The sequence below is a fragment of the Corythoichthys intestinalis genome, chromosome 2, assembly GCF_030265065.1.
Source record: "Corythoichthys intestinalis isolate RoL2023-P3 chromosome 2, ASM3026506v1, whole genome shotgun sequence".
NCBI lineage: Eukaryota > Metazoa > Chordata > Actinopteri > Syngnathiformes > Syngnathidae > Corythoichthys > Corythoichthys intestinalis.
This window is the reverse complement of record NC_080396.1, coordinates 27,439,064-27,456,701: the sequence shown is the minus strand read 5'-3', so window position 1 is coordinate 27,456,701 and position 17,638 is coordinate 27,439,064. Positions and strand designations below refer to the sequence as shown.

At 38.5% G+C, this 17,638-nt stretch overlaps 1 protein-coding gene across 7 annotated transcripts in view; it reads left to right on the top strand.

The window, feature by feature from the left end:
- LOC130905204 (nck-associated protein 5-like) overlaps positions 1 to 17,638 on the top strand; it is a 136,216-nt gene that overhangs the window by 56,534 nt on the left and 62,044 nt on the right. For all 7 annotated transcript variants that reach the window (XM_057818365.1, XM_057818349.1, XM_057818356.1 and 4 more), the window contains one exon: positions 7,279 to 7,342. In XM_057818365.1, the coding sequence (XP_057674348.1) occupies positions 7,279 to 7,342 (64 nt within the window). The remainder of the gene's footprint in view (positions 1 to 7,278; positions 7,343 to 17,638) is intronic.

Genomic DNA, 17,638 nt, shown 5'->3' with positions numbered 1-17,638 from the left:
TTCCACAGTAGCGTAAGCGGAATCAAGTAAGGTCAGATATTCAATGGGTCTGGCATTTGGGCCAAGTGACCTTACAATGCTTGACGCAGGGGGTGAAAGACTTTCCATAATTTTCCTCACAATCTGATTGGCTGAGAGTGTTGCATCGTTTAAGTAGAACTCCACACTGCTACGCCAAGAATCATAGTCAACTTCGTAAGACGGAAGTGGATTTCTACCTGAAAATGACTTTAATTTGAAAGACGATGTGGCGTGAGAGGTCATTTCATTAGTTTTAACAATATGCTCAACAATAACGCGCTGGACTTCTGGCGTGTTAAAATGATCAGTTGGCGCTAATGCTGGAGAGGGTGTCTTTTTTTCTTCTGGAAGACTTTTGACAACACCACCAATTGGTGGAGTCGGAATACTTACTGGCTGTCCATCATCGCTGATGGACTCGGCTGTAAGAGAATGAGTTTCATCTATAGACGGAGGAGGTAGATTAGTGGGTTCTCCTCCCACTAAAAAGCCTATCCTATTTAACTCCTCTCTCAAAATTTCCTCAAAAGGTCTGCTAGACATCCTAGACAAGGACTTTAGTTCAGTGAGGTAATCAGCTGTAGCTGAAGCACTTACCTCAGTAGTGTACATGCTGGCTAGGTTTTGAATGCGATGACTAACCTGTGGGTCTGCTATACACTGTCTATTTAAAGGTAACAGTTTCTGAAGCTCTTTGACTGTAGCTTCATGTTGAAATTCAACAATAACATCTTTTTTGTCAGCAACTTCAATGATCCTCTGAATCGGCCCAAGTTGTTCTAGATACTCAAAAATTTCTTTATCTGACGAACTGTCAGTTAATCCACTAACATAAACAGCATTTGTGATTTTAACATTCTCTTTTTTAACAATATCCATTTTGATGAATGAAAAAAATTCAACAGTAATTCAAATACCCTTTTCGTTGCTCCGGTTTCCCAATTGTATGGATTGTAATCCAAAATTGTAACCAATTTTCCTCCTGGCTAGCTCGCCAAGTATTTGTAACCCCTGTAGAGTCTACAGGAATTTTTCCAATTGGGCACGTGCGCTTAGGTTCGTCTCTTGAAGGAAAATTTTGGTGTAACAAGAAGAATTTCGAACACAATAAATAACTGGAGCCACGAAAGGGTTAAAATTCAAAATTATAATTAAAAGAGAAAACTATGTACAAATATTTACAATATATTCACAATGACTGCCTATTAGAGCCGGCTCTCTAATATACAACAGTTCAGATTGGTGCCAGAAAAATAATAAATTAAAGTGTCCCTTCAAAATAAGTGAAGAGTGTCTCAATTTGTATGAAAATAAAAGTGCACTGTTCAGTTTTTATCCTATCCACTGCAGAAGCAGTTCGCAATCCTACCACACTGGAGAGGTAGGAAGTGAAGATTGTGCTCCTTGGGAAAAGGAAGCAGCCAGGTCCGTCAATCAAGGGTTAGCTCGCCATCCCCCTCTTCAGGGAGAATCCAGAATCCAAATCCAATTTAATTCAAGGTCCTCAAAAAAACCTAGCCTGTATAAAACAAGGCTATTAAAATCTAATTCTTTTTCTAATTCCCAGCCAATGTTATTTTTAACATTAACTGCAGTTCAACTCGATTTGATAATTGGGTTGAGTCTGTTCTCATTTAAACAAATACAGAAATCACATTAAACATTGAAAAGAAAAATAAATGTTGCCATTGTTAGCAATTTAGTATCACAGACAATAGGAGTGCATATGGTTCAACTGCTGTGACTACATTATAGCTCTTGACTGTAGTTCGCACATTTGAAGTAACTCACCAAGATGCTTTCAAAGAGCTCCACAAACTCCAGGCTCAAGTAACTCCGGTTCCACTCCCTTTCCTATTCGTCAACATATAGGATGACAATTATTTTACTAACTTTAGTCAACAATTAGTTGACAAATTCTTATTAACGTCCGAACTGGTCAGCTAATGCTAACGTTAGCGCCGATTAGCTCGATAGGCTAAACTTACCAAGGACGAGTAAACTGCCCTTTTGCCTCACGCACACCGTCTCCAACTCAGCCCACGCTGATAAGGAAGTGCTACAAAAGGGTAACTCGCTTTTTGGAGGGATTTTAACCATAAAATATCGAATAAATTCGTTCAGTGGCTCTCCTATGCAGCACCTCTGCTGGAGCAGCTCACACGCGGTCAATTGAAAAAAAAAGGGGTTGGTCTCATCGCGTTGCTGGTAATTTTCCACTGGCCCTGTGCTACAGCAGAGGGGTGGAGACCCGTTTAATCTATAATTCACATTTTGTGAATTAGATCATTTTTAAATTAAAATAATTGAGATGCAAATATAAATTTAAAATATTAAGTTCCATCAAGTTATTCAATTGAAAATATTTACTCAATTATCCATTGGGTTACAATCTGTTTCGAAATGAGCCCTTCGATTACCAATACGGAAACACAAATGTAAGTGACAGAACACTAAAATATATAATACTAAAAGTGAAAATAAAGCAGAAAGTTAAGTGTATAATTTTGTTTATTCTTATTTTATGTTGTACATTGGATTGAAATGCAGTGGTGGAATGTAACGAAGTAACAGTACTTCGTTACTGTACTTTAGTAGACTTTTTGTGTATCTGTAGTTTGAGTAAAAATATGAAGTAACACTTTTTACTTTTACTTCACGACATTTTACACATGTATCTGTAGTTTTTACTCCACTGCTTTTTCCACTTACTTTTTTAATTGTCGCCTGCGTTACACATTACTGTTGTTTGTTTGTTTTTTTTTTCTCATTATGAATTGACAGTTATAGTTTTTATGCCTCCAGCACAATCGATAAGCTCTGTGCGACTATACCGTAATTGAGCACTAGAGGCAGCAACACAAGATATTGACCAATAAAAAACAACATTGAGAGCAGCATCAGATGGGTGCTGCACACTCTTGTACAGTAGGCGGGGGTATGCACCTGGTAGGTGCTTGTCATCCGCCATTCAGCTAAGTTTTGGAGTTTTTTTGGGCTCGTTAAGCTTCTGTTTAGGGTACAGTCAATTTTATTGCAGTCAATGAATTTTCTCATCCTTTCTTTGAAAAGTGGCTCAGGCCTCTCTCTCTCTCTCTCGCTCTCTCTCTCTCTCTCTCTCTCTCTCTCTCTCTCTCTCTCTCTCTCCCTTGAGCAATTTCTCTTACTTGAGCAATTTCTTTTCTTTGAGAATTGTACTTTTACTTATGTAACAAAGCACATACTTCATCCACCATATTTTTAATGTCAGTACCAAATATTTTCTTTTTGTAATTCTAAGCATTAAGAATTCATATGTTAAAACCATTACATGATAAAAACATAAAAATCTGAAAAATAATATGCTCAATTTGTGGGTTTTGGAAATATGAATATAAAATATATATTTTCAATGATAAATGCTTTTGTTTTTCGGCTTCAGTTTTCTCATATTTGGTTTTCAGTGTCGACGAAAATTTTTCATTTTGGTGCACACCTAGGTATTTTGGTAACTATACTTTTTTTTTTTTTTTTTTTTGCATCTTTTCGAGGATTTAAGCAGCAGGGATGGGCCATTCATTCAGTCATGCTAAAAAAAAAGCACATTTTTATTATGGTGAGAAAAATACAGACAAGCTCCTTTGATGCTGCTGATCATGTCACCGTGTGACTCTGCCCGGCGCACCATGGGATCAAAAGCATGGTCTACTTTGCCATTGGGCAAACAAATTGCCAAATAGATAATGCAGAATAAGCTACTGTGTTGACTAAAGTCATTCACAAGTAGCATAAGGAGGTTCTTTGTGTGCACCAGATCATCACATTGCACCATGTCAATAATTGATGGTCTGCTAATGTGAGGTAAGACTTTATCAGGCCCCTCCTGCCAGCTGCATGGGTGTGTACACTACTGACATGTGGCTGCTGTTTGTTTCTTCACCACCGTCCGGCACACACAGCGTCTGCATCGAGGGATGGGAGGTCTCCAGCTGTGGGCGAGGCTCTATCCGAGATGGGGAGTCTCACCAGTCTGATTCACCCTCACCAATTGAGCGTTTACAGATGTGTGAGCCCTGCCACTTATTCTGTTAACAGATGAGCATGCATATTTCCTTATTTAATGCTGTCAGTGTTCCGCTCCCGGACACTGTTAAGCATTATTGAATAGTTTTCTATGATTGTGTTACAACTTTGCTATCCCCACAATAATTGAGAAATGAAGAACTAAATGTTCAGAAAGTGTAAAACAAATCATTACTTGAATGAGTGCTGTAAGGACTGCCTCAGTAGGCTTGCTGGCTCACATTAGAGGATTTTGGCTCGGATCTGACAGTTACGTAAAACAGTCAATGGCTGATTATGGATGGGAATGACCATTGCTGAACTGCAGCCAATATGTAGACAGTATCTCTATGTGGGCCACATTCACATCGGAGCTCTTAAGCCGGCAGGAACACAGACACTAATACGTAAATGCATGGCAGGGATGCCCATTTCTAATGTACAACTGTACCTTTCTGGCACATAACATTGTTTTGGTCACTGGCTAATTGTGACAATATAGGGAAGATGTTTTTAAACTACACTACACTTTAAACTATATCTCTTCTGTAATCTGAAACAAGTTCTGTGTATATATATATATATATATATATATATATATATATATATACGTATTAGCATTGCAAAAAATGTGCAAAACAACATGGGATGTTAAATCTGGCTGTCACGTTCTACAGAGATTAAACCATTGCATGCATGTGGTTTTCTAGCTCATTAACACTATACAGAGTGACTGTGAGGGCAAAACGTAAACCTCCCAAAACGTAGTTCAAAGTCTATTATGCTCACATTCTTGTTGTGATTATTTGTCCTTAACCATGTCATCTCCTCATGCCTCTCGATACACTTGCAGGTTGAAAATTATTGATTTTGATCAATATAATGAAGTCAATAGTCCACTTTCAAAGAATGTGGATGCGCAACTAATTTTTTTCCCCGTGGTATAACAACAACTAAAAATGAGCTAAATCCTAATTTACTGGACCAGCTAACTACTTGACTTTGAGTCGTAACTTTATTTAAGCTTTACCAATTCCACATGTAGCGCCATTCACGTGTTAAAGGAAACATTCTTAGATTTAAATTCCGAATGCTTGATGTGTCCTGGTACTTTTCCCAGGGTGTAGTTGTCTTGTAGAACAGGCCTCAATGAAGGAAGCCTGAAACGTAATACAAAGTGAATCAACACCAGACACAGCTTGTTGTAACGAAACAAAAAGTGCAAGACTGTTGAAACTTTCAAAGTACTGGAGCAAGAGAACAATATCAGCAAAGCATTACGCAACTGGTCACACTTAACTGTTTAATGAGTATATTAATCCACACATATGCGCCAGCACCACTAGTAGAATGGGAAATAATTCTTAAAGTCAGGGGTGAAAGTGGCTAGAATTTCTTGCCGGAACTCCCCGACGTGAAGGTCACCACGGAACCAGAAATTTTATTTATTTATTGATTTTTCGTTTTTCTTTTTTTTTTCTTTTTTTTTTTTTTGGGGGGGGGGGGGGGGGTCAAACCTCTTAAACTACTGAAATGCAAAGAAAACTCTTTTAGCACAGTTATTTCTATAACACATACAAAAACTGATTTTCATTCAAAATTGTATTTTTTCAATGATTTGCAAAATAAAAGTTAACAAAAACAGCAATAACCAAAAATCTCAATTTTAACTACTTAAGAACATGGGATGTATATTAAAATTGAAGTTAATGTAAACATTTACATTTTTTTAATAATAAAGATCTACGTAACATACATTTAGAAGAATAAGTACAAATGACTTATATTATACAGAGTGAAATGGAATATATTTTGAAGATCGCGCAAACATTGACTTTTTTAAATCATACGGAAATGAATATGTAGCCTAACATAAATGAACAAATAAAAGTCCAAAGTGCACATTGAAAGCTAAGATGCTCTGAACCTCCCCTTTAGAGCAAATAAAATATGATAAATAAGCCTCCTCAACTCTTTCATTGCTCTTAAAGATTTGATCTATTTTATGCTGCATTGCCCTTTTTTTGTCGCATCAATTCAACAACCTTATTTCTTTTTTTTTTTTTTTTTGCTGTTCCAGAAAACATGCACATTTGAACCAATCAAAGCTATCGCTGCTGATCACATGTCAGTATGCCAGCCAATTGATTGGATAAATGAGTCCAGGCGTTTTGCTTTGTTTTGACAGTTGCCCTCGTATTTTTGTAATCAAAGCACCTTGTAATGGAACAGCATTCCGGCCCTGAATCTTATACCAGAACAGCATTCCAGTACTGAATTGTATACCAGAACTGCGTTCTGGCACTGAATCTTATACCGGAACTGCGTTCCTGACCGTTCTTGGCCACTTTCACCCCTGCTTAAAGTGCAGTTCAATTGTATTAAATTAAACACGTTTGTCCTTAAACAACACTTTGGCTCCTCCTTGGTCAGAAATCACCACTTGCTAGAATATGACTTGTGTCACTGAAGGTGCCATTGTTTCAGTCCAGACAGACCATTCATCCATCAGCCGATAGCCCCCAGCCGGCTAATTCTTAATCACTAGGTGTTTCTGCCAAGACAGGTGAGCAAGCAGCCGAGAAGCTGTGATGTCATTTTGAAATTTGTGAGGTGTGATTTAGAGGTCTTTTGGGGGATGGCGGTGCAGGAGGTTTAACAACATGCATGTGAATGTATTCCACTTGAGGAAGTATTCATGTCCCCTGCATGTTAAGGAACAATAGTTTGGATCTACACTTTCTACAGGTTTACTGATAGTCTAAATTGTTACACAACCTCAATGCTGGGTAGTTTTTTGAAACGCCATTAAACAACGCTTTACGGCTAATGCGGGTGTTCCGAGATTTGATCCCATTAACAATCTAGAATAACCTCACTTGGAGGAAGGCTTTAACCCACACACTCTATGCCTTTGTTTAGGCTTGCTCACGTTTTAAAGGTTTTACAGGGAAGAAGAAATTGGCACTGTGACGCCCTGTTCTGTTTCCTCTCAACTATTTTGTTCTTGCACAAATATGCCAATCCTGCTCAGTGTGTTTTAGTAGCAAGGACTGCGTAGTTGACTGCTGGTTCTAATTATCTGCTTTGACCTAAATAATTGAAATAAAATGGCTGCTGAATTATTATTAAGGGAAATTTAAGCCTTTTAGTGGGTTGAGTAGTCATGTCACACTACTTATTTTCTGTATTTCTTTTTTTTTTTTTTTTGCACAGGGAAAAACTGGCCGTGGCTCGCCTGCAGAGGGAAGTTGCGCGGGGCAAGAGTGAGGGAACAATGGTAAAGTACCCTGGAGTCGCTTGTCTGCAAGCTCTACACATGCACCCACGAGTCAGTCACATGGTGCCAGCTCATCAAAATGTTTTGTAGGAGACAAAATATGGAAATTAAATGGTCTGAAAAGACTACAGACTAATGCTAAACGAGGCTATGCATCTGGGAATTTTACAAGGTGAAACCCCAAACCATGTGATGTGTTGGAGTTCAGTTGATGTCTGACCACAGTCTGCCTCTGATTTGCTATGACACGAAAGCAGAATTCCTTAAGAAAAATTCATTTGCTTTAGTACATTCATGTGTGTGACTCTTTTCTTTATTTATCTCATCTGTTGGTCAAGCAGTTATGCCTATCGGCCACTACACACAAATAGTTGCTCAAAAGCACATTTTCATATAGGTTTTTGTATAGGTTTTAGTCTGCATGTTTATAGTATTTACATATTGACATATTGAAAAAGATAATGGCCACATCAGTTTATCTTCCCACATTTCTGCCCTTCTTTTACCTCTATCCGACCCTTCCTGTCACGCTGGTCATGCGTGCACATCCAATTTATATATGGCTGCATGGCCATTAGTCACGTGCACTGTTCCTATTGGCTCTATATAGCTTTTTCCTCTGCACAAATTATACAAAATGGTTACTTGTCGATCTAAATTTATAGCCCTGTCACGGCTGCTGATTCCTCACTGTGTACATACACTCATTTTATATGAGCACACACAGCAATGCTTTGTGCTGAATCCGTGTCATTGCCTTCTCCTGTAACACTAACCTCGCCGACTTCCGCCAAGGAAAACATGTCATTGGCCAAGGAGGAGCAGCTCATACTCCGCAGAGAGCAAAACATGCCAAATTTTGTCTTTGAAGGAGTGTGTGTGTGTTTACGTGTGTGTATTATAGGCGTGCACACGGTGGCAAGAGGGGGATGAGTTATCTTTATGAGACAGGAGCTGGTAGGGGGGGTATCACTAAGCTCCATTTGAAATTGGGATTATCCCAGTTGGAGTCCCCTCACACTCCCTTTTTGTCTCTTTCTGGCATTCCTTGGAGGCATTGCAGCCCCTAACTAAAATGGGGAGAAAAAAGCTGCTTGGAGATGATAATAACTGTCGAAATGCAGACGGTTAGTGAAAAGTGGAAACCAGCAGTGACTTGTGCGTATGCCCACTTCCATGCTTGGGCTAAACCCCCCGTCTTCCTTTGCTAAGTAAAGGAGATTAACCAGTAACAGATATGTGATGCTTCTCTATAGGATGCAGACCCCAGACAGAAAGTAGTCGTCTACCTGCATGTCTCTGCAGGGACACTGCACTGTTAGAAACACAGCATGCAGGTTGGTGCAAGCCACAGGTCTCTCATGCACAGTAACACAACCGAAGCACATTAACAACCCAGTTTACAGTCTGTGTTGCGATTTCATTGGAGCTCCTGTTGGGTAACACGACTACTGCTGTACTGCACCACCACTTTGTGGTTATGGATCTTTTGGGAGAATGAGTTGAAACCTATTGAACAATTTGCAAGTTCCAAGCCGCAAATTTTATCGTCACACTAGTGGGATTTGTTATTAGTTCAGCTGAAACTTCATCATCGTCTGGACACACAAATTTCAATCTCCGACAAGAAAAACAGAAGCATTTGACAGAGGTCATATTTGATCGTGTGGGGTCTCCTTCCCAAAGCCTCATCTGTTCTGAGACGAATTGCTCATTCACGGACTCGTCACCTTTTTAAGTTTCGTCTGGAATTCTTCCCAGAGGCGTGGTGCTGGGCAGGGCCAAACTCGTTTAATGCCACGCTCTTCGTTCATTTGGGGAGGGGGCAGGATGCGGGGTTTCCTGTCAGCCTCAAAACACACGTCCACATGCAGACTCATAAAGAGTGCGTTACATGGTCTGCCGAGGGGGCGGGGTTCTCCATTAAAAAGGCATTTGGACTGTTAGCTAAGATTATGGGCACTGGAAACGGCTGTGTAAACAACACGTGAAAATAAACCATCTCAGCTTCGGGAGCTTTATTTTTCTTTGAGGTCTGTGGACGCTCACTGATATGTTAGCCTTAAAGACCAAGCGTATTCAAAAAGTGCTGCCGTCAAAATTTGGCTTTCTTTGAGGCAGCCCTTGAATAATTTAAAACAATAAAACACAGAGAATGAAAAGATGCTAAATTTTTAATAAGTTCAAATTTTGACTGGTACATGAAACGTATGATATACATACGTTTACAAACATTCAGTCTCACTGTAAAAAGGTTGAAAAGTTTTTGATATTAAACTTTAGGTTTCCTCTTCCCCCCTCTCCCTCCATTCAAATAGAAAAAAATGTCACTGTAGGACTAAGATAAATTACACTGGCATACAAAATTTTAGAAAATATTTGCTTCTGGGATAAAAACGGCTAAATTGTACTTGCTGTGGTAACATTGATTGGAAAATAAAATATTTTAGTGCCGGTTGGCTAAATTATTCAATATATTTTACGAACAAACTGCTCTCACTAAATTAATGGAGTGCGCATCCAATGTGAAGCAGTGGCTAGAACAAAACCTTTTACATCTTAACGAGAGCAAAACTGAATATATTACGTTTGGCACACCTTCTGTGTTGAATGCCCTGTAGCCCAACTCTGGCGCTCTGGCTCCCTTTTTTAGGACACACGTTAAAAATCTCGACGTAACATTTGATCGCAGGCTCAACTGAAAAACAGATTAGTTCTGTTGTAAGAGCAAGTTTTTTCCAGCTCCGTCTCTTGGCCAAAGTGAAGCCTTTTCTTAGTCGCCACAACCTTGAAAAAGCAATTCACGCTTTCCTAAGCTCAAGGCTGGACTTCTGCAATGCAGTTTATGTTGGTCTTCCGAAGTCCTCAATTTCTTGTCTGCAACTTGTTCAAAATGCTACTGCTCGATTTTTAACAGGTACACCTAGACGTGAACATATTACCCCTGTGCTATCGTCGCTCCACTGGCTTCCAATCCATTTTTGAATTGATTTCAAACTTTCACTGTTTGTTTTTAATTCCATTAATGGCCAGGGTCCTTCTAACTTATCAGAAATTTTCACCCTCCGTAACTCTGGCAGGACTCTTCGCTTTACCGGCCAACTTCTTTTGCAAGTTCCGAGGTCCAAACTTAAACAGTGGGGAAAACGATCTTTTGCGGTTGCTGCCCCCGGGTTGTGGAATAGTCTTCCCCTTGAAATCCGCACCACTAAGAATTTAGGCCTTTTTAAATCTCGGTTAAAGACACACCTTTTTAGACTTGCCTTTCTCCCAGATGAGTGTAGCCTGGTTTTATTTCTTAAGGGTTTTTAATGTTTTCGGGTTATCTCTGTTTTATTTGCTGTCTGACTTGTTGTTTTTAGGGCTGTCAAAATTATCGCGTTAACGGGCGGTAATTAATTTTTAAAAATGAATCACGTTAAAATATTTGACGCATTTAACGCACATGCCCCGCTCAAAAAGATTAAAATGACAGCACAGTGTCATGTGCACTTGTTACTTGTGTTTTTGGGTGTTTTGTCGCCCTCTGCTGGCGCTTGGATGCGACTGATTTTATGGGTTTCAGCACCATTGTGTAATCATTGGCATCAACAATGGTGAGCTAGTAGTTTATTTTTTGATTGAAAGTTTTACGTTTTTTTAAAACAAAAACATTAAGAGGGGTTTTAATATAAAATTTCTATAACTTGTACTAACATTTATCTTTTAAGAACTACAAGTCTGTCTATCCATGGATAGCTTTAACAGTTAATAATGTTAATGCCATCTTGTTGATTTATTGTTATAATAAACAAATACAGTACTTATGTACAGTAGGTTGAATATATATATATCCGTCTTGTGTCTTATCTTTCCATTTCAACAATAATTTACAGAAAAATATGGCATATTTTATAGATGGTTTGAATTGCGATTAATTACGATTAATTAATTTTTAAGCCGTGATTAACTCGATTAAAATTTTTAATCGTTTGACAGCCCTAGTTGTTTTGTTTCATTTCTTTTTTTTTTTTTTTTTTCTTAATGTCATTTTTTACCGGTAACACTTTCTTGCCTTTTATTTACCATGAGCCATGTTTGTCTTTGTTGTATTGTAAAGCACTTTGGGGACCTTTTGGGTTTTGTAAAGTGCTATAAAAATTAATTTGATTTGATTTGATATTTTATGTTAAAGTTTGATTACAAAGGTACAAGCATTGGTCTAATTATATAATATCAGTTTTACAATTTGCTACATATGACATGAGATGGATGTATCAGTGTGTGACAACACTTATGAAATGTGTCTATATGAATGCATTTTGTCCACTTCCAAAACACAAGAATTTATGAAATGTATTGAAAACAGCATATTATGTCAAAGCTCTTGCCTATACACGTTTCCATTCTGAAATGGTAGACAATTTTTAAGTAGATATTTTTAACCAGAAATAACCATTTCCATTTCACTTAATACCCATTTTCTATGTGATCTGTACTAATTAGATGAGTGATGACAACATGATTAATGACCATCCCATTTATCTCTAAATGACATTGACACTACTGCTAAGATGAAAATTTTCTGTCGAGCTGATAACGAAACGCCTGACAGGGCTTCTTGGTATTCGCGTAGTATTTCTGACAGCCGTTGCCTGAATGTGTGACAGTGTAGCCTTCTGTGCGTGTGAAAAGGACAGAAAAGCGGAAGGGGGTATTGGACTCAGGTGCACATGGGCTTATCGTCCACGTCCAGTGGGGCTCAGCTTGCCTCCCTCTTGAACACATTGACCTGACCGTTGGGCGAGTGACAGCCGGGTGAAAATCGAACCTGCACAGCATCCCTCACAGCCATTGCACTGAGTGAACGACCCAGAGTGCATGGGTGGGGCTGCTGGGATGGGATGAAGCAGTGATAAACGCTAATTGATAATTGAATCGATGATGACTCAGAGACACAATTTGTGGGTAAATGGCTCCCAAAAAGTCCATATCAAAGTTTTTTTTTTTTTTTTCAAATATTTGTACATATCCTGTTATTCTAAATCATGAATACCGTAATTTCTGGACTATAAGGCGCACCTGACTATAATCCGCCAGCCACCAAATTTGACATGAAAACGGCATTTGTTCATAGATAAGACGCACTGGACTATAAGCCACAGTTGTCCTCATTGCATTATGGGATATTTACACCAAAAGATATTAACTGGTAACACTTCGTTTGACAATGGTATCATAAGACTGTCATGAGACCAAATGAACCACCATTAAGCTTTGAGCCAACTGGCTGCAAAGCCTTATTGTTTCTAAAAGCTTCATTTGGCCATCACTGCTCCCTTGGGGGAGACAGTCCTCTGCTGCCACCTGCTGTCAACACCGTTGTCATCCAACATTCCTCCTAGCATGCATTGTGGCGCTACAGATGTAAATAACAATCATATTCTGTGGCTAATTATTTCTTCAGGTACTGTTCCAGTTGTTTCATTAATTGCTAGTTATGGTATTTGGTAACATTTTCTTGGATAGTGGTGCCATAATAATGTCATAAGACAGTCATAATTATTACATGACACTGCCTTAAGCATTAATGAATGCTTATAATAGATGTCGGTTAGTGTCATCCAGCAAATTATCTCACTTTTGAATGGATGTAAATAAAAAGTTTAGCTTTGTTCTTGTGGCCACTTCTGTGTACAGAAAGCATTTCACTGTTACTAATATGACTTCCATAACTGTTCCTGCGGAAAAATGTTTTAATTTGCTTTCATCGTCTGTAAAGATGCAATACAGATACGATTGCACTACAAATGTTACAGGCATGAAAATCACTCACCTTTCGGCGTAATTCGCCGTTCTGAAGTCGTAATTTCATCCAACTAACTAATGACACGTTTGATTGAAGTTGCTAAGCCGTTCGCGATATGCAATGAGTCCATCTGTCGCAAGGTAAATAAAAACGAGGGTGATAACTTTTACGGCTGCGTTATATCAATGCATGCGCGCATGCATACATTTGTGCGTGCGTGTAGATGACATATGAGACTCCAGTTCATTTCACAGTTGTTTATTGCTAATCCACACGCCGTAGCATTACAGTTCAGACATAAAAAATAAGGGAACACATGTATATTAAACACTGTAAACTAGGGCTGCAGCTATCGAATATTTTAGTAATCGAGTAATCGACTGAAAATTCTATCGATTAATCGAGTAATCGGATAAAACAAATATATTTTTAGGTGAAGAGCAATTATAAATATACATGAGAAAACAAGACATTTCATCTAATCTTGAACCATTTTCAGTCAATCAATGTCTTTATTTTCGATGTATATTGTTGAAAACAGCCAACAATTGCATCTCAGATGTAACTAGAATAAAAAAAAAGACAAATTCACTGCTTTCATTCAAAAAACCTTTAGATCTTATTAAAAAAAAATATATATATATATTTATACTTAAAAATGCCATTACGCTTGATAACACACATCACTTAAAAGTTAGGATTTTTCCCCACGTGTTTCAATTGAATTTCTATTTGTGTCAAGCCATTTTTAAGTTCTAGTTAAGTTTTAAGTTAGTCTAAACTGTAAGTCCTGATAGGATTTTGTGTTTTTGCAGTGTTCAAGATAAATGTATGATACAGGCTGTATTGGAGCACATTAGGGACCAGTGCTACTTGGTGTTTTATCCAGCAATGACTACTAAGCTAAAATTGATAGTTAGCATTATTGAGTTTTTATTTTACACCCTTATCACTCCACAAAGCTATGTTATGTTAAAGCCTGTATGTAAGACACATTAGCCACGCATCGAAAGTGGTCATAATTAATAGAAACCTAGCCCTCCGCAGGGCTAACGTTGCGTGAGCTAGTGACTCAGACAGTAACGTTAATCTTATTTTTTAGCGCTTAGCGCTCTTTATTAGCGCTTAGCGCTCTTTACTAGCGCTTAGCGCTCTTTATTAGCGCTTAGCGCTCTACTGCTTTAAGATGGCCGCTGTTTATTACCTCTGCCCAGACGCGGCCGAGTCTATCATATTGCATCTAGTTAAACATACATGTGATCTCTATGAGACTCCTCAGATGCTACCTGCTACCAACTTAACATCACGCGGGCTAGTTTTTAGCTACGTCGGCGTAGTTTGGAGCGGCTGTCGGCTGCGGAAATGTTTTTTATATTTTTTTATTGCTTCTTCCTCTACGCACGTGACGTCGGCGCGTTGTCCCGCATTAAAAGTAGTCCGAGCGAAACGTGATGCTTAGAGCTGTCAATATAAACGATTACTCGAGGTGAATAAAATTACTCGGATCAGTTTTTAAACTCGAGTTACTCGAGTTGCTCGAGTATTCGTTTCAGCTCTACTGTAAACGTTAGCATTTCTACATTGAGACTAATGGGAAAAAAAGACAAAAAACATTGGCAGTCTTCTCCAAAACGCAAACTTAGGGTAAAAAGGTGACTCTTCAAACATTAAAAATCGCTGGTTAACAGCATTTGCAAATGAAAAAAATGAAAAGAAAGGAAAAACAATTTATAAGTGACACCACTAGCAATGACGAAAAGTGCTTTTTTGGGGAGTGTAGAGCTGTTAGCGGTTAAGGGAACGTACTTCCGGTGAACATTTCTAAATAAAAGCATGTTACGTTCATATAAATAACGATTTCTGGAGTTAATCCTCCATACTTCTGTTACGTCCGCGAATACGGAAATAAGGTTGGACCAAGTAGCAGACAACAAGCCGGGATGGCGTACAAGGGTTTATTAATAATAAACGGAAAAAACACGTGATTGCGGAAAGGCAGAACAAACAAAAAGGGTCCGTGACAATAGGTCGACGGGGCTCGATAATACAAGGGTTTATTAAGCACTAACGAAAAACAACACGCGATTGCGGAAAGGCAGGAAAAAACAAAAAGGGTCGGTGACAATACGTCGACGGGGCTCAATAATACAAACTCGAGGGTAACTAAGACAATAGGCAGAGAGCCGGCAAAATACAAATGTTCAAATACCTGCACAAGGTAGAGATTCAACAGAGGGCAGCACACAAGCAAAATCCTAAGCAGGGAATAAGCGCAAGTAGCAAGGCTATGGTGCGAGAATCTAATGGCGATCAGCAAGCAATATCTCGACAGCTTTCTTCGGGATCAGCCGTGCTTAAATGCTGTGTTGATGAGCCTGCATTGAGTGCAGGTGCGACGTCAGGAACACCCCCCACAATGAGCTCTGTAACAGAACATAAACTAACCAGCAGCAGAACGTGACAACTTCAGAATTAATACTATAAAATGTAAATACTATAATACTACAGAATTGAGATTCTACCCTAAGAATAGTTTTAAATAGAGGCCCTTTTTGAAAAATATGATTGGCAATGAATATTATAATTATTATAATACTAATATACTGTATATAGTAGAATACTATAATAATTATGCTTTTTTTTTTTTTTTTTTTTTTTAAAGAATTGTTTTGAATAATGTTGGAAAGGTGATTATGTGTGATTAATTATTGTTATTTAAATTTTTATTTGTACTTTAATAAAGAATTTAAGTGTTCCAAAATGTTTTTGTGAATTAATAACCATCAACAAAAATTTCATTGCTAAATTAATTTAAAAAAAAAAAAAAATTTTTTTTTTTTTTTATTAGTCGACGAATCGTAAAAATAGTCGGCTGACTAATCGGGAGAACATTTGTCGTTTGGGACAGCCCTACCGGAACATACAGTATTTCCTCCTTACCCTTCTCACCTTTTTAAACCCTGACCCATTTTCATGCCGGACTGTACTACAGTAAAGATGTTTAGATTTTAAATGTAGGATTTACAATATTTACGTTGTGTTCTGGTATTGCTTCAGCTCTTATGACAAGCAAAATTTCCCCGCTGTGAGATTAATAAAGAGCAAGCGGAACTAAATTATTTCATCAGTATCGGCATTACTGGTCCTGGAAATACTTGGTATTGTATGATAAAATGTGCAATTTCACTTCTATTATTAACTCTGCAAAGTTTTTTATATAGACCAACTTTCCCACATTGGATCTGTTGAGATATTTCCACATACCCGATGTTGTACAGTAGCTAGCATGTATAAAGTGTTATGGAACATGCGAGACAATATGGACTACAATAAGTTCAAATGGAATGCAGAGAGTTACTAAGATTGAAAACCCTGAATCCCTTACTGAGACCTAATGTTCTTATTCTTAGAGTAGTGAACAGAACTGAAGTTTATTTTCTGCAATATGCAACAATTAAACTCTAACCTGATATTTTGTCTTTGTGCCAGCCAGGCAGCCAAATCCTTGTTGTACCCTCTTGCATACAGTGCTGCTGATGAGCACACACACAGACACACATCACCCACTGGCATGTTTTATTAATGAACTAAGAACCTTTATGGTGTATTGTGTCCCTGATGTTTGCTTTAGCAACGAGCCAGAGACCCGCTCCAGGCCCTTTGATTAGAATCTGAATAAGGGGGCAAAGGTGTGGGGGTCTGCGTAATGAAGAGATTACTGAGCAGCCCCAAAATTCTGCCCGCTTGCCGCGTGAGGATGTACACACTTGCAGATAGATAACAATTGATGGCCAGTCTGGGCCTGCTCGTGCACTTGGGTTGATAATGCTGATGTAGCGTTTCCTAAATGGGAACTACAAGCAGAGACTGAGGTCTCTAAATTAATTTACAGCCCTTCGTGGATCTTTGATGGCACTGGGATGAGAGGTCGAAGGGGGGTGGGGTAATGCTATGTCTTGTAATAATTCAGCTTGGATGGGCACCATTACCTTCTAATGCGGAGCAATTTCAGAAGCAGAGTTCATGCCGGACCCCGCTTCAGCTAATGTAATTTAGAACTAAATAACAAGCATGGTCTCTATACGTAATCTACATCCTCTCATTCAATTGTGAGCGTTGCATGTTCACAGTGATAAATTGATTCATCTCTAGATGGGTGCATTTTTATCATCCAGGAAATGAAACCCGCCTCGTCTGTGATGGAGGTCAAATTTTATCCTCAAAGACCCAATCTGGGTTTATGGAAAATACTGTATATTGCTCAGTCGATAAAAAGCCGTCCCCGGGCCATTTGAGAAATTACTTCTCCTATTCCTTTTGATACGGTTCTTTCACACACTGTGATGATAAGGGAGGCAGATTTGTTGAAGCCGTTTCTGGAAAATGGCGTACTCTTCAGGCTAAAGTAGATATTACACCAACAAGTCTCATCAAGGATGACTGCCGACATGAGCGATTTATATTTATTTTAGGGCTGTCAAACGATTAAAATTTTTAATCGAGTTGAT